The sequence below is a fragment of the Callospermophilus lateralis genome, chromosome 7 (genome assembly GCF_048772815.1).
Source record: "Callospermophilus lateralis isolate mCalLat2 chromosome 7, mCalLat2.hap1, whole genome shotgun sequence".
Taxonomy (NCBI): Eukaryota; Metazoa; Chordata; class Mammalia; order Rodentia; family Sciuridae; genus Callospermophilus; species Callospermophilus lateralis.
This window is the reverse complement of record NC_135311.1, coordinates 81171857-81195989: the sequence shown is the minus strand read 5'-3', so window position 1 is coordinate 81195989 and position 24133 is coordinate 81171857. Positions and strand designations below refer to the sequence as shown.

Here is a 24133-nt window from a genome sequence, read left to right as displayed (position 1 = left end):
ATTGAATCTACCAGGATTCAATCCCTGGTAGAAAAACAAAACAAAACAAACAAAATCGGCCTGTGCAACTTTGTGAGAACTTGTCTGAAGATAAAAAATAAACAGGGCTGGGGCTATAGCTCAGTGGTAGGGAACCCCTGGGATCAATCCCCAGTACAACCAAAAAAAAAGGGGGGGGTCATGCAATGATTCATTTTAAAGAGAAGATTTTATTCTAAGACGTTTACTTCAGTTAAAATATAGGAATCCTTTGGGAAAGTAGTCAACAAGTACCTCAGAAAGCAGATAAGAAAGCATTTACAATAATCAATAAAGAAAGGATAGTGATCTAAATTTAAGAAAAGGAAATGGAGCTGAATCAATAAACCTGGTGGGACAGGGGGTTGAAAGAATACTTCTTTTGTCTTGACTGCCAATTTAAGGAAAATGTGCTATATATTGAGTGTGGGTGTGCAGGAAGCAATGATAAATACATTATCCATTACAAATACACTGGTATTGCATGACATCGAAATGGTCCATCCAGTTCATGGTCTGATGTTTGAGAATAATCTGTGGTAAGAATATACACTTGGAAACCCATCAGCATATGGGCGGTCATTTAAGCCTCAACTTCAAGTCAGTGAGAACATCCAGAGAAAAGCATGCAAAGTTAGAAGAAAGCCAGTAACTGAAACCTAAGCAGTATCAAAAGTGAGAAGGGCAAAGAAAAAAGTAAATTCAAATTCATGTATAAAGCACACTAACTAGAATTACAGAAATCAAAGAGCGGCAACATACATTTATACAGAGAAAACTTACAATAACAAAGTTAAAAGTATTTGCTCAGCATTATACTGACAGCTAAAAATAGTAAATGGAAGGGGTTGGACTGCTCTACAAATCTGATCCAATTGTTTTGCCTTTGTTAATAATTTAAAAATAAAACTGAAATACATAGTCTAGATTTAAATGAGATAGCATCCTAAAAATGAAGACATTATGTTGTTATGATTGATACTTTCAAAAGAACACTACATATGTCATAAAATACGTTTCATTTTAACTTGGTTCTTGATGTACACATGTATATTCTGAAATGTTCATTAAGAAACTGTTTCAAATAGAACAGTAGTTACCAGGGGCCAGGGACCTAAAGCACTAGAAGGTATGGAAAGAAGACAATTAATGTAGATAGGATGCAGTTAGACAAGAGTAACTTCTCTACAGTTCTGTATCACACTAGGGTAACTATGTCTGACAAAAACTATATAATTCAAAATAGCTAGTAGAGAAAAAATTTTAATGTTTTCAACACTATGAAGTAAGTATTCGAAGTAATGAATATACCAAGTACTCTGATCTGTTCCTTATTCACAGTATACATGTATTGAAATATCACACTGTACCAATAAATATGTACACTTACATGTCCATTAAAAAGGAAGCCAGGTGTGGTGGCACACACCTGTAATCCCAGCAACTTGGGAGGCTGAGTCAGGAATATTGCAAGTTCAAAGCCAGCCTCAGCAAAGTGAGGTGCAAAGCAATTCAGTGAGACCCTATTTCCAAATAAAATACAAAATAGGGCTGGGAATGTGGTTCAGTGGCCGAGTGCCCAAGTTCAGTCCCCTAGTACCTCCACCACTAAAAAAATAAAAAGGAAAAAAATAAATAAATAAAGAGCTCAGTGTGATGGCACATGCCCTATCCCAGCTAACTCTGAAGGCTGAGGCCAGGAGGATTTTGAGTCCAAGGCCAGCTAGTCAACTTAACAATACCCTATGTCAAAATAAAAAAATAAAAGGGCTAGAGATGTAGCTCAGTGGTAGAGTACTTGCCTAAAATGAATGAGGCTCTAGGTTCAATTCCTAGTATTTATAAATGAATGAGTGAATGAATAAATAAATATACTTCAGTTTTGGCACTAATATTTTTAATCTTACTTGCTACCCTCATTACCAGTAAACTGTTGGCATGAACCTTTCTCTCCAACTATAAGTTTAAACATAAAATTATCTTATGCTCTTATATTTTGTGAACCTTTAGTTAAAAATATAAGACTGTATAAAAAAAAGAGGAATGATAATGTAGAACAAATGGAAAGTAGCAAAGAGAAAAGATGAATCAACTTTTCCCACTTAAATGGTAAAAACTGCAGTACCAGGGAAAAGTTAATTTTTTCAAAATACTCTATATAGTTTTTATTTAAAAAGAAAATCATTTACCAGAAACTGGACTGAATTGTTAAGTAATATAATATAGCTTTCTGAAATTATATAGCAAATATGGCCTAGCAAAAAGTCCTGAAGAACCCATGAAAAAATTCATTACTCCTTAATCTCTTGGGATGACATTCTGGAACCTAGTAAACACTGTTTCATATTTTCTTTGGAGTCATTTTCTCTTTCACTCTTTCTCATCAAGCCATATCTCAACCAGTACACCAGTTTTACTTCTGCTGCAACCAGAGCAACACCTGATCAACATTAACTAAAAAAATTTAAAGTTGACTTCATTTTTTTAAATTAAAATTCCTTTTATTCCAGTTCTTCTGACTTCAACTTCTTTATACGACAGTTGTTCAAATGAATTTTTAAGGTATAAACAAAAGTTAGCCTTCAATGTCACAGGTGTGTCAACAACAACAAAAAATTTTCCAGGGCTGAGAATATAACTCAGACCACTTACTTAGAGGTCCTAGGCTTGATATAATAATTAATAGTTGTTATTACCACCACCTGGTCAAACTGCAGGCTGGGAGAACAGTATAATAGGAAGGAAACATACCTAGTATATATTAAAATTAAAGAGTGCCAGGTGTGGTGGCGCAACTCCAAAGGCTGAGATAGGGAGATCTCAAGTTGAAGTTCAACATGGGCAACTTAGTGAGACCTTGTCTCAAAACAAAATAAAAAAGGCTAGGGATATAGCTCAGAGGTAGAGTGGCCCTGAATTTGATAACCACAAATCACCACCACAACCCCCAATTAATTCAGAGACAACTCCTTGCAGTAATGACAGAAAGTCTGAAACCAAATGACTTTCTTGTTCTACACAACTAGAAAACTGGAGAAAATACAGAAATAACTATTTTCTGATATTGGGCAACAAATAGTTCACAAATGTGATCTGTGAAAGGGAAGAAACAAATGAGAAAGGTCTACGATCACCCTTCTTTTCCACTTGGAAAGATACTCGGTACTAAGGAACAAGAAGATGTCTTGCACAGACAGAAAACAGTTTGGGGAAGCTGAAGCAGCTAGAATATGTGGGACAGAGCACCAAAGAGGAAGAAATAACAAAGAAAAAGACAGCACAGAATCTGCATAGAGCCTTTGGCTGAATACAAAGATCCATGCACATAAAATGAAACTTCACAGACCAAACAAAGAATAATTATCATGGAGCTATATACCAAACAACTAGAAGCCTTCAACCAGCCAGAATTAAGACTCTTCATATAACACACAGAAAAGTCATGACATAAAAATAAGGTAAGGCTAAATGAGTCCTAGAGTAAATCTCCCCCAACAAAGCTAAAAGCATAAGCATAACAGAACCAAACGTATTCCCAAATAAATGACCTGTCTGAAAAAATGTCAACATTTTTTAAAGAGAATAAAATCCAGCCAGCTGGATCCAGGAGGCTGAGGCAGGAGGATTGCAAGTCCAAGGCCAGCCTCAGTAACTTAGCAAGGCCATGTCTTAAAAAAATATGGCGGGGGGGAGGGAGGGGGCTGAGGATGCAGAGGAGTGATAAAGTATCTCTGGGTTCAATTCCCAAAAGAAAAAAAAGAAATCTAGACCATCAACAACACATTCACGGTGTCTATTGTCCAACACAAGATTACTAGACAATTGAAAATTAAATCACAATATACTACAGAAAATGTTACCAACTAGCTACACGCGGTGGCACACACCTATAATCTCAGCAAGTCAGGGGGCTAAACAACAAGATGGTAAGTTTGAGGCCAGCTTCAGTAACTTAGTGAGACCCTACCTCAAAAATAAAAATAAAAAGGGCTGGGGGTGTATTTCAGTGATAAAGTACCCTTGGGTTCAATCCCCGACACAAAAGAAAGGAAAAGAGGGAAAAGAAAAGAAAAGAAAAGAAAACCCTGCCTACTAAGAAGACCCTGAACAAATTATTACTCAAGTCTTCTCTGGCCACTTGCAACATTTCCCTATGTTAAAGTCAGAGATTTAAGAGGCAGAAGCAGCTTTCCATAATAATAACTTTAAAAAAAAAAAAAGTAAGTAAAAAAAGATCCCACTAAAAAGTAAGACAAAGAAGAATAAGTTGTCACAAGACAGATCTTTCCATTTGTAACTACTACACATTATGCATCTAATGACCCAAATCATCACAAAAATAGTATATATGGAATACACTAGTTACTAATATATAATAAATACAACATTTTTGAGCCTGCTTATGAAATTGAAAACACACACACACACACACACACACACACACACACACTGGTTTTTACCCTCAGTTTCTAACACAGAATTCCCAAGACCCATAATTTCCTGACTGAAAGGAGTGACTAACAAAGAACTCCAAATCCTTTAGAACTTTCTTGGTAATAAGAGCAACTTTTGTCTTAATAAAGTGACTCTTGGCGGGCTCCTGGCAAGACCAAACTATGATTAGAAATCTGGAACTTTCAGTCTCAAATTTGTCCTCTGGGTAGGCAAAAAAAGTTAGAAATTGATTATTAGGCTCCATAAAAGACAGCGTTTGGAGGACTTCTAGGTTGGTGAACAAATCTAGGGGATATGAGGTTGTCGCATCCAAATTCCACAGTGAAATAAAGCTCCCATACTTAGGACCAGATTTTGCCTTGCCTCATGTATCTCTTCACCTATTTTAAAATATTCTTTGTATCCAGGCATGGTAGTGCATGCCTGTAACCCCAGCAGCTCGGGAGGCTGAGGCAGGAGGGTTCACACTTCAAAGTCAGCCTCGGCAAAAGCAAGGTGCTAAGAAACTCAGGATGACCCTATCTCTAAATAAAAAATACAAAATAGGGCTGGGGATGTGGCTTAGTGGTTGAGTGCCCCTGAATTCAATCCCTGGTACAATTAAAAAAAAAAAAATCTTTGTTATTAATCAGCAATAAGTAATATGTATTCCTGGGCTCTGTGAGCTGCTCTAGTCCAGGGTAACCTGATTTAAAGCCAGGTCAGACAGAAATTATGGGTAACCTAAGGACCTGTTAATAATTGGTGTCTAAAGTATAGAGCAACCTGGTGGACTGAGGCCCCAACAAGTAGGTCAGCATTAACTTCAATTATTGTTAAGAAATTTAACTGGAACTATAGGATACTCAGTAGTCAGAGAACTGGTCTAAATGGGAAAAAACATCTATACATCTCGTCAGAGAAGTGTTGAATATAAAGATAGTTGATTTTTCCTATATATTCATCTGCTGTCAGAAGAAGTACTAAACATGATGTCAGTATAGAAGGCAAAATAGTGCGTTGTTTCCATTGTACTACTTAATACAAAATAGGGCTGAGGATGTAACTCAGTGGTTGAGTGTCCCCCAGTACCAAAACAAAACAAAACAACAACAACAACAACAACAACAACAAAATAGAAACTGTTCAGTGTATCAGCAAAATCATGAGACACAATTCTGACATAGTTGGTTATTCTGATTCAAAGAAAACTAAAAGCAATCAATTAAAGAGTTACTATATGAAAGTATCATGACAGTTCAAGTGACTAATGAAAAGTAAACACAAATGAAGAAAAGAAAATAATAAGAAGCCACAGGAAAAAAATATAAAAAGAAAATAGCCAAAAAACACTGTAATTGAAGGGGCAATTCTGGCAATGATATCAGAGAAGTAACACTACAAAATCTCTTGTCAACAAAGATGGTCCTCAATCAAGAAAAGGTTAAATCATACTTCAGTACAAACATATTTGGATTACAACAAAGAATCACTTTTAGAAATCATTCATATTAGTTGAAATAAAAGCTGCTAGCATTCAAAGGAAAAGGCAAAGAATTCACAGAATGTTTGAGTAGTCAATGGTTTATCCCTTTTAAATGAAAAATTTTATACTTACGGCAGCTACCTCCCTCCTCCCATTAATCTTTGTGCCAAATAACTTGAGTTGAATCTTGCTGTTCTATAATTTTCTCCAATGAGTGGAGAAAGTTATGAGTCTACTCTAGTAACCTATGACTTTAGTATACCTACTACATTCTAAAATTCCCCAGAATATTCTTCTCAAGTTAGCCAAACCCTTTATTTGAAGTTAAGGTATGGTTATAGTTTTTCTTAATTTTCCCACTTTTGTTCTTCACAGACCCACTACCAAGATATTCTTTAAAACAGTGAATATGAAAGTTATTTCATTCAATAAATAAAGCAGGTTACTTACCTATAATGCTGACTCTCTGACAGATAAAAACCAGATCATCATGACTAATTAGAGAGTCTAACCATTGGATAAAGAATTCTTGAAAACTGAGTACCAAGATCTGCTCAATGAGGATTCTCAACCCTAAAACCCAAAAGTCCACGGAGGAAGTTCTCACTGGATGACGTACGTAAATATAGCTCAGACCAGGAATTAGAAGACAGAAGTCTGATCCTATTTCTTCCACTGATTTGATACTTTGCTCATTTTTGCACTACTGGGGATGTCCCAGGTATGCTAGGCAAGTACTCTATCACTGAGCTAAACCCCAGCCCTCAGTGAATATACCATGAATAACCTAAATTAATGAGTTAGGAAATGTGAATTGTATAATGCCACCTATCCTATGTCAAATGAGAAACTATATGAAATTGCTTCAATAATTTATAATATAGATGTAAAATTATCTGTGGCAGAATAATTCCTCTAGTGCTCTTTCTCTCTAAGGAAATCTATCCCTAGGAAATTTTCCTGAACCCTTAAAAGAAATTATTTTGACCAATAGCAAAAGTAGATTCTTAAAAAGCAAACTTATAAAAATTAGTATGAATTTTCTCTATTCAAGTTCTGAAATTGATGAAAATATCATAGCTCTCAACTAGTAAGTAAGCATGATACAACAGAAGGTCAATTTGTAATTATTTGGTGTTTATAAATGGCTAAAAAATAACATTCTCATCTGGAAACTATTTGAGTAATACACTTAGATAAGCAATAACTACCTTAAGACATTTGGATAAATTTATACAGTGGTACAAATGTTAGCAATCTGTTATCAATGAGTTAACTCTTTGCAAGGTCCTAACAATCTAGATAGAACCCTATATTTGACTTTTCAATGCTCTGAATTATTACAATTAATACCAAAGACCCTTAACTGAAGCTACTCAAGGCCTTTCAAATAAAAATAACATTGCACAATGAGAATTAAGTATCAAATGACCAAATCAAATTTTCATTTGAACACTTATTTTCTAGAGATTACCTTCTAAACTGAAAGAAAAGTTCTGAATATTAAAGCCCAGGACCGAAAATCTTCCATATCTGCACTTCCTAAAGCCAGAACTTCAAAACTCAAGAGATCCATTTCAGGGATTCTGATTCAAAATCAGCAAAAGGTCAATTCCCAAACAGAAAGAGCAACCACAGTTAGGTAAATGATCTCAGTCAAGTGAGCCCTCTAGGCCACAAAAGGAGTCACTAAGCATCATTTAACTTTCCAGAATCTGCCAACCTTGTAGATCAGAGAGCTTTGAGAGAAACTGTATTTCTTTTGATCATCTACTAAAATGATACACAGCTGGAATCTTGCCACAAAAAGATTCTCTCTGGTCTCTTGCCACAGTTCTCCATTTTAATATATAAAAGCATAATATGGGCAAATGTGTTAAAGAGAGATAGCACATTAAAAGGCAACAAGGTAAGTACCCAGAGTATCTGCAGATTCATTTTCCTGGCCCATACCCTAATTTACCATGTACTGGGTTTAAGATTAGACTCAACACATAGTATCTTTTCAAACATTTACAAGTCACAAAATAACCTTATATGTGATGGCCTTGCAAATGAGATGGATAAATTAAAGGCTGAATGCCAGGATAGGGGTGGCTGCTGGTTAAATGATCACTTAGAGGAAAATTTTTTATTTTAGCTGAGTATAGTAATTTTCTGCCTCTAGGCAAAAAATTATCTTCTATTAACAAGCTATCTTTAAAATGGGCTATCAGGAAGTACTACTCATTTCCTTCTAGTAGAGATAATCATGGTTAGTCTGGACAATGCTTGATTTTCAGTTTCAAAGTACAATTATCTAGAGAACTTTTCTAGCATAAGAATAAGGAAAAGAGAAATATTTGACAGGGTATGTATTAATGCATGTATATTAAAGTAAAATAATCCACTGACCCCAAATTCCTTAAAAAAAAAAAAAAAAAAACCCTAATGGCTTTTAACATCATAAACTTTTCAAACTGCCATAAACTTGAGACTTGAAAGCATGACACAGGTATCACGTTGCTATTTAACAAGGGTAACGTGGGTAAAAAGAGCTAATATTATATCCAATTATCTCTGGGTTCTAGACAAAAAGCAAGGAAATGGGAGTATGCAAGAGAAGAAAGGTACTTTAATGAAAGAAATTACCCTCTTTCAATTTTCCTAAATTCATCTCTAACCAATATGCTAATCATGATGCTATCTCTCCATCTTATTTGTCCCAATTTTCTTCCTTGAAAAAACAAAAGTTAAAAATGAAGTATCATACTGTACCATCTTCATAAGATTTGAAGCATGGCAAATAGGCAGGATTGAGTGATTGATTTTCCCCCCAAGGTTACCCAATAAAGTATTAATTTGAGAATACTGTCCAGAGTAACCAACATACAAATTCCAAAGGGCTCTGCATATTCAAAGGAAGCCATGAAACCATATTGCTCTAATCTAAAGATGAACATGGATGAAGATGGAATATCACCTTTTGATATTATAGACAATATCTTTAGGTAATTGTTTTATGGGAACACATTCTTTAGAATCATCATCAGGAAATCTCTTACAAAATACTACAGTGACTATTAATGGAAAAATATTTTCCAAGATCTACTGATGATCTACCAGCCAAGACTTAAGAGAAAGAAACAATGAAAATCAAATAATAAAACAAATAAAGTAACATTTTATGCAACTGGGGATGTAGTTCGGTAGTAGAGCACTTGCCTAACATGTGCCAGCCCCTGGGTTTGATCCACAGAATAGAGAGGTTTGGGGGTGATGAACTTTAAGACAGGTGTGGTGGTGCACACCTACTTAGAAAGCTGAGGCAAAATGATCACTTGAGCCTACAAGTTTTAAGAGCAGTCTGTGCAACATAGCAAGACCCTGTGAGAAAAAATCACTTTTGGTACTTCCCCAATGTATTTGTTTTGCATCCTTGTATTTGTAGATTAAACACCACTACTTTTAAAAATTGATACTATATATGAATAGTAATAACTTAATTCTTGTTTTTAAATTTTCATTTATACAATTATGATGTTTTCCTATCTCAAATTGGACTTCAAACATTTCAAATACATGAGATTCCTAACATTTTTTAAAAGTAAATTTATAAAACTCTCAAATAATATGAACTCTTCATTAAATCCAGTATTAAACATTATTTTAAAAGCAAACGAAAATTTTTTTCAAAAAAAGAAACCTACTAGGTAGGTCATCAAATTACCCTATACAAATCTGAATCATCTCTTAGGCGTGGCCAAAAATGTATCATGTCCCATAACCAGGATTTGATACTTTGATCTGAACATAATAGAGCCTGGCAATTGTCACAACAAAACACTAGAAAGGGTTCTCAATATCAAAGTATTTTTGCACAGCTAATACAATCTGATTATAAGTTTAAAAGCCTACCATTTAAAAATAAAGGTATAACTTATTAAATAAGCTTTTCACTGTTGTTGATCACAGTATTTATGATGAGCATTGTTTGTTATAGTTTCTTAGCTTCTTTTAGGAATATTAAGACAGAATTAACTCCAATTCATTTGTTTACTTTCCAGAATACTTTAAAGTAATTCTAAGCAAAACTGTAAAAAATTTGGACATAGAATTCTTTATTTAGAAAAGTGCCTTTTTAAGTAAAGACCAAGAAGTGATGATATTTTGAAATAGTCTTCCCTTATATTTACTATTAGGAAAAGTTATGTCAAACATTTTATGTAAACTAGAGAACAGATACTAACTCTAGCTAATGAGCTGATTATAACATACTATTAACTGTCATGGTATTATCAGTAATATCTAATTTTCTAAGTCACAGAAGTCAAAGATAATGCATAAAGCACAATTTTTAAAACCAAAATTTTAACTGGGATTTAAATGTAAGCAACTAAGATAAAAGGAGATTTCTAGCTTGCCCGATTTCCCATATCTGGATGATGTGTACACACACATTATTTGTTCTATACTATCTAAAGGAATAGATTATTACATAAAATTCTACAACTATAAAACAAATTATATTGTGGTAAGTCAAGATGTTCCCATTTTATAAATTACCCTAAATGGTTTAAAACTTAAGAAAAAATAATAACACTATCATTCATGTTTCCACGTCTTTTCTTATATATGTGAAATACCAGCAAAACTGTGTTGTCATAGGAAGGAGTAATAAACTTGAGTTTTAAAGTCTTTCTTCAGATTTTTTTTAAGAGTTAAAAATAATCATTATGCTAAACCAAAACTTTTAGTTAAAGCATTAATTTTATCTGTAATAAAAATGTACTATGAATAGAACGTATGAATAAATAGTGAAAACTGGGGGAATAATAAACAAAGCAGAATTCATGGTTACCATATTTACACATACTCTTTGTTGTGTTTCAGTGCCACATGATCTGATTCAAAGTAATAAACATCAGGATCATCATCTTCCTCTTCTGTAATGTGCTGATTGGCACTCTCTTTGGCAGATGACAAATGTCCAATATTAAGTCTTGTCTCTGAGGGTTGCTTACTTAGTCCTTCACCACTTCCATAGTTTTGAGAGTCACAACATACAGCTTTTTCATTTTGAGAAATATCATCAGGATTTGTGGGAGACTCACTTACATTATCACTAACAGGTGCAATTGTTTCATTGGAACTATGATTATTCTCCTCAAATTGTCCATTTTCTCTGCAAGGAGAACCATTTTTAGTGGGACTACCTCTGGTAGGGACGGCCCTTCGTGGTGAAGTTCGCAGGGTATAACGATGTTCTTGAGGCTCTGATAAAGACATCATCTGAGATGAAACACAATCTAGAACAGAAGATGAATCTAGTTCGCCAGAGACTGGCATACTCTCAAGATTTGTGTCCAGGACGTTACTGGTGTTTTCATTACACTGCTCTTTTGAGGCACTGCTATCTCCCACCACATCTACTTCCTCCTCAGAATCCCTTAAAGATGACTGAATTTCAGAAATGGGGCCTGAAGCTGGCTCAGTAGTCAGCTGATTAACATGTTCCACAGGCAGGCAGGTAGTTAATATTTTGTGGTCCTCCAACTTGACCTGCACTTCTGAATTTGTGCAAGGCACGTTATGGTCTATATAACTGTCCTCCTTCCTACTATCAAGGAACATTGATGTTTTGGTTTCTGAATCCCCATTTTCAGCTAATGATTTTTCCTGCAACACATAGGAACCAGTGCTATTTTGTTTAGTGTTCCCATCGGGTTGACAGTCATCACAGTTTATAACAGCTGAATCACTGTCATCAACACCATTGACAGCCAAATAGCCTGTGATTTCTTCAACTACTGTAGAATTAAGTGGCCCTTCCTCATTGAGATTCACCTTTTTAATTTCCCCTTTCTCACAATCATCCAGTATAAGACATCGACAAGCTCGTTTAGTCCCTTGAAAATCTGCATCATTGTCCACTACTGTACTCCTCTGTTCTACTGACTCCTTGTCTGATTTTATAGGTGAATCTTCTTCTGAACTGTTGGGTGCTTCTGATCTAAGACAACGCTTAATTCTTTTTAAAACTGGTGATACAGGTTCTGTTTGCCTTCTCTCACAATTTTCTATGGCCTGCCTTTCTATGTTATCCTTTTCTGAAGAAGAAAGTCCTCTTTTCCTAGGGCTTACCCATGATTCTCGAGTACTTTGCTGTTTTAAATCAGTGGTTCTTCCATTATTATTTCCTTTCTGAATTTGTACAGGCTCTGGTCTCTTCTTTGGTGATCTTGATCGCACTTGGGAATGAGAAGAGATTTCTTCAGGGTGAGCAATGCTACGATTCCTTAATGTTCTACCACAAAAAGATTCATCCAAGCCGTTTAACCCCACTGTTGATCTTGTAACACGAGTAGATCGGGAAGCAGCCATACTATGGCAAGTCCCTACAATACGGTCATCATGATCCACTCATTGGGAAACCTTCAAAAATGTAAACAAAATAATGAGAAAAAGGTAATAGTTAATATACCTAAAACAAAAGTTTATAAAGCCATAATTTTTTACTGTAAGTATAGCCAACATTAATAAATTATGAGACAAAAGTTCTTTTATTTCCAATAATGATATTAATTACAGCTAACAATTATATGGAACAATTAATATGTGCCAGGAATCATCTTATTTGTTTAACACACATTAACTCACAAGAACTCAGGTGCTTCTATCACTCCTAATCTACAAATGAGGAGACTGAAGCACCATATGAATAATCTGTTCAAAGTCATACAGCTAGTAAGTGGCACAGCAGGGCTTTAGAGACCATGAGTTTAGCCTGCCTCACCATTCATTTCTCTCTCAGACAAGTACCAAATATCCAGAAAAAAAAAAAAATCTATCTTAAAGATGAGATTTCATCTTGGTTACTAAAATAATAATCTTAAATTTATATAACAGCTATCTTGCAAAAACTATTCCAATCATTTCTAAGATTCTCTCAAAACATTCTTAGGAGATAGAAAGGCAGACTGTTCTTTATAATTTGCTCTTACTAACATACATTTCAGGTCAAATTCCTCTATAAGAATCTATTTGTATTCAAAAAATTTTGGTTGTAGTAGAGGTTTTTTTGGTAATTAAATAGATGGAAAGAAATCACAATCTTAGTTTGTACTGGCTAACACCAAAATAAAACAAAGTCTTCCTAGTCTCTAGAAGAGAAGCCATAAATCAGAAAGTGAAAGGAAGTATTCTAAAAGCATAGAAGGAAATGGGAAAGAAGCCTCTGAGCAAATATTTACATTTAAGACATCAGAAGTATACATATAACCCTACCCTTTCCCTCTTTGAACTCCTGTGTATACAGTGTATGTCAGTTTTAACGCATGGTTTATGACATGAAACAAGTTTTCTGATGCTTGATGTTTCCAAGAGATCAATGTGAGGAATAATGAATAAAAGCCCTGATGATCCATATGGATAAACTCTGAAAGATTTAATGATAGCTTCCAAAGGCTCCCTGATTGAGCACAATAAAGGAACTGTTAACATCTCAAGTCTCCATTACCTACTCTTCATCTTTCATAAGATACTTTGTAACTTAACTGCAGGATGGTTAGAGAAAGAGGCCAATCGTGGTCATAATGCAAAGTTCCAGAGTTTGCTCCTGCCTTTTGCCACCCTTCTACAGCCTCCCTCAAGTATAACCCTCCAAATGCCCTCCTACCCGTTTCCCTTGGCAAATCAAACACAATCTCTTCTTTGCCTCAACTAGAAGAATCTAACAATGGAAAGGTCAGAATTACAGAAGACACTGCAACATGTACCATAATCAAAAAAGAAACTTAAAAAGGATATTGTCTCTTCCTGCTGACACAGGATGTAAGAAAAAAAGGGTACTGTATCCCTGTTTCTGGATGCCTTCAAATGAATTTTGAGAGAAGTGGCCTGTTAAATTATGTTATGTTGGTTGAATTTTAGTTTTTGTTTTAATTTGGCATACTTTCAAATTTTTAATTAACATTTTAAAAAGCTTACAAGACTCATAAAACCAACCCTGGAACTAAAGCACAGTTATTTGTTCTAGATACTTTTGTAGTAATCAAGTGAACAGTAAGAAAGGGGCACATCAACCAGAAATTAGAAAGTTTCTTATAGTAAACTTTTGCTGTTTGGAAATTCCTTACAGAGATTTGTGATACACCATAAATTTCTGCTTATAATTACAATAAATTTAAGTTAAATTTCAAATGATATTTTAAAAGAACATACACTAAAAAACAGTAAAAGAAATTTATTTTGCACACCCAAATCGAAAGCTATCAAATTTGAAGATTAAATATTAAGTACCCATATACATTTACAAATAAAAACAGTAATTTTTATTGAAAAAAACCTAATGCAAACAACTTCAATGTAAACTTGATTATAATTTATGGTTCAAAACTAATATTGACAATAGTAATATTTTACAAACATACACAAAGAATGTTAATTTTTCCTTTTAAAATGCAAGGCCAATTAAAGGTGCAGAAATCTCTTAAATGACTCCATTAATAGGACTTCCTAATTTCTCCTTTCTTTCCACACCAAACTGAATAGAAACAATATCTGTTCTGCAGTACAACTTCCCAAAAAGAGACTACTTTGTATTTTGGATGAAATAAAACTATTATTAGTAGTACTCAAAATTACTTATACAGTGTGTGTTTCTGTGTATCATTACAAAATACCTATAATGAGGGCCTATATTATCTCTTCACCATTTCCATGATGATAATATTGAAACATTCATTACTGTAAAAGATTTACACTTCTTTTTGCGTCTTCGGCTTCCAAAAATTTTTTTATTCCATTCAGTAACTACAATGAAGTCCAAGTTTTAAGGTTCTTAAGGTTGGTATTTAAAGAGAAACTATTTAAAACAAGGGTCTTTTGGTAAACTCTTACAACTCCAAATGTAACCTGAACTGAACATGATGGCACACACCTGTAATTCCAGCTACTCAGAAGGCTGAGGCATGAGAACAGTCTGGGCAACTCAAGGAGAAAGAAAAGAAAAAAGAAAAAATTACAAGGACTGAGATGTGCCTCAGTGGTAAAAATGCCCATTACTGCAAAAATAAATAAATACTGAAAAAATATTCAAATGTAACCTGAAAAGCACCATTAATGGAAACTCTTAGAAACTTACTAAAAATGGAGAATGGGGGCTTAGAAGTATAGTTCAGCAGTAGAATACTTGTCTAGAATGCTGGAGACCCTGGGTTTGATTCTCAGAAAATGTGGGACTGTGAGGTCCCGCCCCAAACCTACCACTGAGTCAGATTCCCAGATGATTCATGTATATATTAGAGGATGAGATTACTGAACTCAAGACAGTATTCTAATAATATAATCCATCAAGTTTCAAACCAAATTATTTACTTATAATATACCCCTTAATTCTTTACTGGACACTAATTATTCAAAAACATTTATAAATAAAGCCATGACCTCTCTGGCTACAAAAGCATTAAAGAGAAGTCTGTAAAAATCTTGTAACTTGGGCTGGGATTATGGCTCAGTGACAGAGCGCTGGTCTCACATATGTGATGCACTGGGTTTAATCCAACACCATATAAAAATAAACAAAATAAAGATATTGTGCTCATGTATAACTAAAAAAAAAATTTAAAAAATCTTGTAACTTCAATTAACACATTACATATACTTAAGGCAATAAACTGTTAAAATTATGAAGAGTAGACTTTAATACAAATGTAACTAATCTTCCCTCTAATGCATTTTTTTTTCCTTCTGCTCTATGCATTTTCCTTCATATCTTTTCTCTTTTGGATATGTATATTTAAAGGTACACATTTTCTGTAATTATCTGATAAACTGAATACAAAATTCAATAAGCAAAAAGGGACCAAAAATGTCTATATTACTCAGTGTTGTGTCAGATGTCGTTTTCCTCATTTTAGCTGCATAACACAGTTACTGAAGAATCCAGTAAAGAGGACTGAATCACGAATTTATATTCCTCCAAATATTAAGTGGCTAAGGAGAAGCTAGACAATGAAAACCTTAGCCAGTACCCATTTGGAAATCACCCTGGTTTTAAAATTAAGGGAAATTATTAAGTTAACACATTCATATGGGGAAAACCCAATCTATGAAAATCATGGAAAAAAAATAATCTAATAGACTGAAGATTTTTCAGTTACCCACCAATTAATCAACAGTGGCACTTTCTGGAAGACAGGTAGAGAATAATCAACCATTAGAATTAAACAGACTCTCTAACCAGTCTTCTCCATCCCATTCAGTTTTCATTCTATCAAAGGGCCTATTTAAGGAGGGCTACTTTATCTATTCATATTAATCTCCAAATCCTACACCTAATTCCACAAAACTCATTTATTTAACACTGAACCACAAACTTGAGCCAATTATGCCCAAATCTGACTGTGATATTCCGAAACATTACCAGCTGTTTAAAATCATAATTTCCAGTTCCTGTGATGATACTTAAACTCATCAGTAAGATTTAAAAGGAATAATAACTTTTAATAAGAAAGGCCAATATAATGAAATAGTGCTCCAGGTATTACATTTACTTAAAAGAGAGAAATCTCAAAAAGCTATTTCAAAAACACTGCCTGTAACTATTCATTCCTACTACTATTATAACTAAAGTTGTTACCATTTATTTTGGGAATCGAGGAGCTGGCAATCCTCTGTTAACACCAATGTTCTGATTGTTGTATATATTATTATAATATTTAGTTTTAGTAAGTGAACAATTTTTAGGTATCTGATCATGATACTGGTATACGTTCATGTATTAAAACTAAAGTAAGAGCTGGGGTTGTAGCTCAGCAGTACAGTGCTTGCCTAGCATGTGTGAGGTGCTGGGTTTGATCCTCAGCACCACATAAAAAAATAAATAAAATGAAGGTATTGTGTCCAACTATAACTAAAATATAAATATATATATATATATATATATATATATATATATACATACACACACACACACACACACACACACACACACAGAAAGTAAAAGGAAAAAAAAAAACATGAGAATTGGGGGAAGTGTCACCAATATGATTATTTTTCTACCTGACTAGAACGTAACTGTTTTAATAATGTTCAGGCTATGCTTGCCAGGTAAGGTAGCGCGCACCTATAATCACAGCAACTAAGGAGAGGCTAAGAAAGAAAGACTGCAAGTTCAAGACTAGGCTGGGCAACTTGGCAAGACGTATCTCAAAGTAAAAATAAATAGGGATAGGGATGTCGCTCAGTGTAGAGTGTCCCTGGGTTCAATACTAAGTATTGGTGGTGGTGGTGGGGGGGGGGGGGGCGGGGGTTTCCACACTATGCTCGTCATACAATTCCTTGAAGACAAATTATCTTAGCTGTGAAATTACCACTATAAGGTAGAAGAGTGATACCTGGGGACCTACTTATACACTTCAACTTAAAAAGTTCTTAATATTCACCTCTGTGAAGTCTAGAAACTCTGATATATACTGTCTTACATAAAGAAAATTCTTCCTTCTCTGCCATTAAGAGACAGATCCACGACAAATAGTTCGAAGTGAGTATACACTTGAAAAGATAACTGAGGAGAAACAGAAGTCAAAGAATTTCACAATGTTATATCTAAGGTGCCAAAAGATAGGATGTTTATGCCTTCTTGCCCCAGTACTGGGGATTGAACCCAGGGCATACTTTACTACCAAACTATATCACCAGTTTAATTTTTTTTTTTTTTTTTTTTTGAGACAGGGTCTTGATAAGTTAGTTGCTTTGGATGGCCTCTAACTTACAATCCTCCTGCCTCAGCCTCCAGAGTAGTTGGGATTACAGTTGTGAACCACAATGCCTGGCTCAAAGATCCTTGGTTTATTGGTCTAGACATTCCACAATACTGATGGAAAGAGTGGAAAAATATTTCATCCCTATAGCATTTCCCTCCATCAGATTTTAGTCTTCTACACAGTATGAAAATAGTCTGTCCCCTCAAAAAAAAGAAAGAAAAGAAATCAGACTAAAGTTGTCTTCACTACTGCAAAACTAAATAACTTACCTGTACAACCAAAGATCTATCATTGTGGAAATATTATCTCTTTTCCATATATCCTGAAGGAGTTGAAGCTATGATCTAGAATAGAGCTTAAGCATCAGGGTTTCAGACTCTCAGCTTCAGCCATGGAGAATACTAGAAACTCTTAAACTCCTTTCTTTAAAATAAAATAATAAAAAAAGAATTAAAGAAGAAAATTAATTTATGCTAATAGATTTACTCCTATGATGAGAGGACACAGCAGGTAATAGAATCTCTTTATATGACATCTTCGGGGCTTCTTGATAACTGAAGCCAGGTTACTAAGAAACTAGGATTTTTAGAAATCAACAAAAACAAACAAACCTTCAAAATACACCAAATCCATACAACTTAGTATTAGTTTGAATCAAAATATGACTTGGTTCTTGTTATAAAGTTCTGCTCTAAGGCGGTTTTTTTTTTTTTTTTTTTTTTAGGTGATCTAAGAATTGTCCTTGACAGGATTTCTCATATCAGAATTTATAATCTCTTACTCTTATTCTAGAGGATTTTGTGTTCCAAATATGAAAAACTTGGGAACTGAGCACATAAACTATTTAGGTTATACATACCAAAGAATCAACCAAATCTTCTAAACCTACAGAAAAATCTTCATATTTATTAAAGTGCTAGATACTCATTTATTAAAAGAAATTTCTACTACTTCTGACATGTAGATTTTCAACAAGGACAAAAATAATAAGGATTTTCTGGGCTGAGTACCCAGTTAGCCAGATATTTAATTAACTTAAATCATTCCAATTCTTGGAACAGTCTGTTAATTACAGCTTTACTAATGTGTTATGATATCCTTTTCAGAAGATATAATCTGGCTAAATGAGTTATTATGAGTGCCCATCTGCAGACAAAGAGTACCAGGAAAAAGACCAGCAGATATTTATGATAGAGTGTCACTTTATGATAAGCATAAAACTACATATTCTAAAAGTGATACTATTTTCAGTGAAGAATTATAATTTAGAGACTGATGCAATTATCAATAATTGTAAAGTAGGGTTACTGCCTAGTAAAATTATATTACTGTTTTAGAATGGAATAGGATTAAATGTTTCTTCTCTTGAAGGTGGCCAGCTCCACCCACCTTGGAGCATTCCTTCCATTTTACTCAATAAATTTTTTATGCTTTTTATTAAAAAAAAAAAAGGGGGAAATACAGTTAATATTTATTATATACAGATGTAACTTCTTCCAGTTTTGCCTTGTAGAGTCTTGGAAAAGCACAAAAAAGGAAAAGTGGCTGAATTTAATAGTTCACTACTATGTTAAAAAATTTTTTTAGCCAGGCACAGTAGTACACGCCACTACTCCCAGCAAGGGAGCTGAGGCAAAAAGATTTCAAGAATGAGGCCAGCCTTAGCAATTTAGTGAGACCCTAATTAACTTGGTGAAATACTCTTTTAAAATAAAAAATAAAATGGGCTAGGGATACAGCTCAGTGGTCAAGTACTCCTGGGTTCAATCCCCAGTACCAAAAAAAGAAAAAAAACCACACACACAAAAAAAGAAACTTTTTTTAAATAAAAAGATTTTTTAAAAATCTTCTAAATTAACATGAGGAGGGAAAGCACAGTGAAAACATGAAGTACTACTAACTTTAAAATTCACTCTTCTTATACCAAAGACTCAAAACGACAACTCCTCTGTACTCGACCCCTGAAACCTTTCATAAACATTACATTCTAAAGTGTGTGATGGTGGTGGCACCCATCAGAGGCAAAGGTAACCTACAAATTAAAATGTGTTTTTAAGCATACATGGATGTGCCTGTCCTAGCACTCTATCAAGTTCTAGTCAACAATATTACCACCCTTGTTGACGAGAGTTCACTTCAAGAACATCATCCTGAAGAACATCATACCAGAAGAGTGTATGTTCAATTGTTATTTTTATAGAAGGACTGATACTTACAGCTGACTTCTACCAATATTAAGACAGATAGGATCCTGAGGACATATTTCATAAAAGCCTGATACACTGAAAAAGAGACTTCAATTACTTCTAACTCGATCCCACCTGGCCTTAATTAAGATTACATTTTGTTCTTACCTTTTTTTAAAGTGTTTCGCCTAGTATTTGAATCCCAAGCGTCTGTATTTATCTGTCATCACTGTTAATGTCCATGTTACATTGAGACTTCAGGTATGAATTATTTATATGGTTGTACTAGCACAACTTGGTATCTGTGAAGGGAAACCACAATGTCACTATGGCTGTATTACTGTTTACAGATTTGTGGATAAAAGTGATAATATTTCTAACATAGGACATTTCATTTTCTAATAAATTTCATAAATAATTATCTATATTTAGCCATGAAATTTGTGATATTTTCAACAGAGTAAGATGATTTGTTAACACATTCTCACAAATTCTTCTCAGAGTACCCATAAACAAGTTTTCTAAATTTAATTCTAAATTAAAACTCCTGCAGAGAGATCCTCATTGAGTATCAGTGTTGAAATACTTCATTTTCTAAGGCTGTAACAACTCTGACATTAATTTAAAGCACTTTTTGTTTTATGATGATATTAAGGAAGATTAATTAAATACGTGACATCTTTTAATTTTTCAGTACCAAGGACTGAACCCAGGAGTGACTCTCTACCACTGAGCTACAACTCCTGCCCTGTTCATTTTTTCTTTTGAAACAGGGTGTTGGCTTAGGGCCTTGAACTCATGATCCTCCTTCCTCAGCCTTCTCTGGTCACTAGGATTAAAGGTGAGAATCACCATGCCCAGCTGAATATCTTTTAATGTACTCCTTTCACCTTAGACTATACCTTTTGTAGGCTAATATGTCAAAGTATTTTAGAAATAAGCAGAAATTAAATGTTATTTAAAATCAACCAAGGAGTTATGGGTGTAGCTCAACTTATATTCAAGACTTTGGGTTCAAAACCCAGCACCCTAATACTAAACAGAAATGTAACTATACAAACATACCTTTAAAATAAACTTCATAAAAACAAATTTGGCTGATTACAAATCTGAGAAATATATTCATGTGACTACAATGATGAGGAAAAGCCTTATATACTTTCATTTAGGCCCAGCTACTCAGGAACCTAAGGCAGAAAGATGGTTGAGCCCAGAAGCTAGGGGCCAGCCTGGGTAACACAGAATGACTCCATCTCAAATACAAAACACAATAATAACAAAACCTTAAGTTATTTTAATCAGCTTAAAACTAGAAAAAATGAGTGACTGAAAATGCTCATTCATATACATCAAAAGAAGTCTTTGAAAGACATTTTAAAATGATTCACCAGGTCTGCTGCTCCAAATTCCTATATGATAAAAACAAAGAGTAAAAATCCATGAGGAAAATGCAGATAGCGTTGTTTGTAGATAATTCTTGACAAAACTGTTTTCAAATGTTGAAAACTAACCTTAACTAACACCATAAAAAAATTAATCCAAGCGGGGCAGTGGCATGCACACCTGTAACCCCAGCAGCTCAGGAGGCTGAGGCAGGAGGATCTCCAAGTTCAAAACCAGCCTCAGCAAACGTGAAGCGCTCAGAAGCTCAGTGAGACCCTGTCTCTAAATAAAAAATACAAACTAGGGCTGGGAATGTAGTTTGGTGATCAAGTGCCCCTGAGTGTAATCCCAGGTATCAAACAAACAAACAAACAAACAAACAACCCAAATCTAAGTAATCATAAATTTAACAATTTTTAAAAATTTTTATGCTATGAGAGCCAAAACTCATAGCACTTACATTACACTCTTCGCTTCATACACTATGAATTTCAAACTTAAGCTTTCCACAAAAATACTATGTGCTTTCTGGGACAGATAAACTACTTTATGTTATGACAAATTATAACAATTTTTCATTTGCATTATTTAAGCATAGTAACTTTGTTCTAGAAATTTAAAAAATCTAGCTATTTTATCTTTTTAAAATATACAAAACAAAATGAACTACTTATGTCCTCTTCCTAAAGCCTTCTTATTTTATTTATTCCTTGCTACAGACAGTGCTTTGCTTGTTTTCACTAATAAAATTCACTGACTATTCAACCATTCAACAGCAGATCTAAAAACCAATCTTCACTAAAAAGAATTACTTTTCCTACTACTTTCAGTCTAACACTGGTACCACTGTGCTAACTAGATTACAGGATCTCAGATTCATGGCACACATGAATCACTTCAAAAGTGTACAGAAAATCTCACTAGAGATTTTCTGGTCACATAGCAAAGTTATGAACCACACCACATACTATAAAACTGTAAAATCCAAGCTAAAGGTAACCTAAATTATGAGATACTACAAAAATTTTGTAGTATTTTCTTATGAGATTGGGGTGGGGGGAAGAAAGGTTATACCATACTCATATTTAGCGTCTAATTCTGGTTGTTATAGATGAAAATACACAAAATATGTCTACTATGCTATTGCCTTAACAGGTTTTTTCTTTTTCTTTCTTTCTTTCTTTTTTTAAATGTGCTGGCGATTGAATCCATGGCTTTACACATTACTAGGCAAGTGACTACCAATGAGCTAGTCCCCAGTCCCCTACCCTATGATTTTAAAAGAAATTGAGAGATATTTAAACCAGGTAAGATAGTGCAATCCTGTAATCCTACCTACTCAGGAGGCTGAATCAGGAGAATCAAAAGTTCAATACCAGCCTGGAAAATTTTTAGCTAGACCTGTCTCAAAATAAAATTTTAAAAGGGCAGGGGGTGTAGCTAAGTGGTACAGTGCTTGCCTTGCCTAGTCTATGTAAGGCCCTAGGTTCAAGCCCCAGAACTTCAAAGAAAATCCAGTCAACTGTAAAAAGCATCAAGATCATGTTAAAACATGATAAAGAAACACCTTTCCTAGACAACATTTCACAGTTACTTGCTATAAAAAGCTGAACCAAAGTTTTATTAAGTACAAATTATGATCACAGAGCCCACTGTCCTGGCCCCCTTAATTGTTTAGAATCACAGGTTCTGTTTTGGATGATGTCTACAGATTTTTAGAAATAAGTCTATTTCTGGTCAAGAGAAAGTAGAAAGTATCAGGATATGGTGGGAGGAGATGGAAATGTGATTCTGTCATCAATAAACAAGCCACTTTGCCTATCTTTGTGTGTGTGTGTTTTTTTTTTCCATTAGCAAAATGGCAGACAATATCTGCCTACAACCTCACAGGGTTGTTGTAAAGTTCAGAAAAAAGAGCAAGTCTGTGAGATACTTTTGTATGTTTGTTATCAAACTTTAGTAGGCTAAGAAATTCCTGAAGCCAACACCCCCAAATATCGAGATTCAGCAGGTCTGGACATGAACACATAAATTTTCATTTTAATTAGGTACTTCAAGTCATTCCAATGTAGAATGAAGATCATACTTTACATCAGTTTCTCCTAAAACCTTAGTGTTCCTTAACCTAGTTATGTATTTAAAATGCATATTTCTAAACTTCATCCTTAAAATTCCAGATCAGAAAATAGAGCACAAAAATCTTCATTTTATCAAATACTATAAGTGATTCAGATGTACGAGAGACATGATCCATCTTTTTAGAAAATCTGCACTATATTCTTCCTCCAAAATATTTCTCAAATTGTTCTCCACCTCTGTAATATCATCACCTGTGACCATCCTTCATCATCTTGTATTTGAACTAGCCCAAATGCCCTCTAATTATTTTCTCTACTTTGAAAAGAAAAATTATAAAAATTTAGGGCTGGGGATGTGGCTCAAGCAGTAGCATGCTCGCCTGGCATGCGCGGGGCGCTGGGTTCGATCCTCAGCACCATATAAAAAAAATAAAATAAAGATGTTGTGTCCACTGAAAACTAAAAAATAAATATTGGGAAAAAAAAACAAAAAACGTAGCTAAGTTATCAATCATTTGTGGCACTTACAAAAAAAAAAAAAAAAAAAGGTAACAGGAATTTCTAATTCCAAAAGTCTGGAATTCAGTTCAGTTGTAATCTATTTTTGTAATTTTAAATTTTTATAATTTTTCATTTCTCCATTGAAGTACAATATACATTAAGAGAGGGGAATAAATATATAGTTGATGAATTATCACAATGTAGAGATATGCATTTTTAAGGGTTCCAAGGGTGGTATAATAATAGAAGACTAAAACTATTTATTTACATCTCAAGCTTCTTTACCTTCCATCTTTCCTC

At 34.2% G+C, this 24133-nt stretch overlaps 1 protein-coding gene across 6 annotated transcripts in view; it reads right to left on the bottom strand.

Annotated features, from left to right (window-relative positions):
- The window catches only part of Zzz3 (zinc finger ZZ-type containing 3), a 100950-nt gene that overhangs the window by 44947 nt on the left and 31870 nt on the right, over nucleotides 1–24133 (bottom strand). For 3 of the 6 annotated variants that reach the window (XM_076863707.2, XM_076863711.2, XM_076863708.2), the window contains exons 2-4: nucleotides 20040–20173; nucleotides 17955–18108; nucleotides 10794–12352 (exon numbers count right to left, since the gene is read on the bottom strand). In XM_076863707.2, coding sequence (XP_076719822.1) covers nucleotides 10794–12301 — 1508 coding nt within the window. In that variant the 5' untranslated portion in view covers nucleotides 12302–12352; nucleotides 17955–18108; nucleotides 20040–20173. Of the gene's footprint in view, nucleotides 1–10793; nucleotides 12353–14858; nucleotides 14901–17954; nucleotides 18109–20039; nucleotides 20174–24133 lie in introns of those variants that run through there. The other 3 variants (XM_076863712.2, XM_076863709.2, XM_076863710.2) reach the window with 3 other exon arrangements.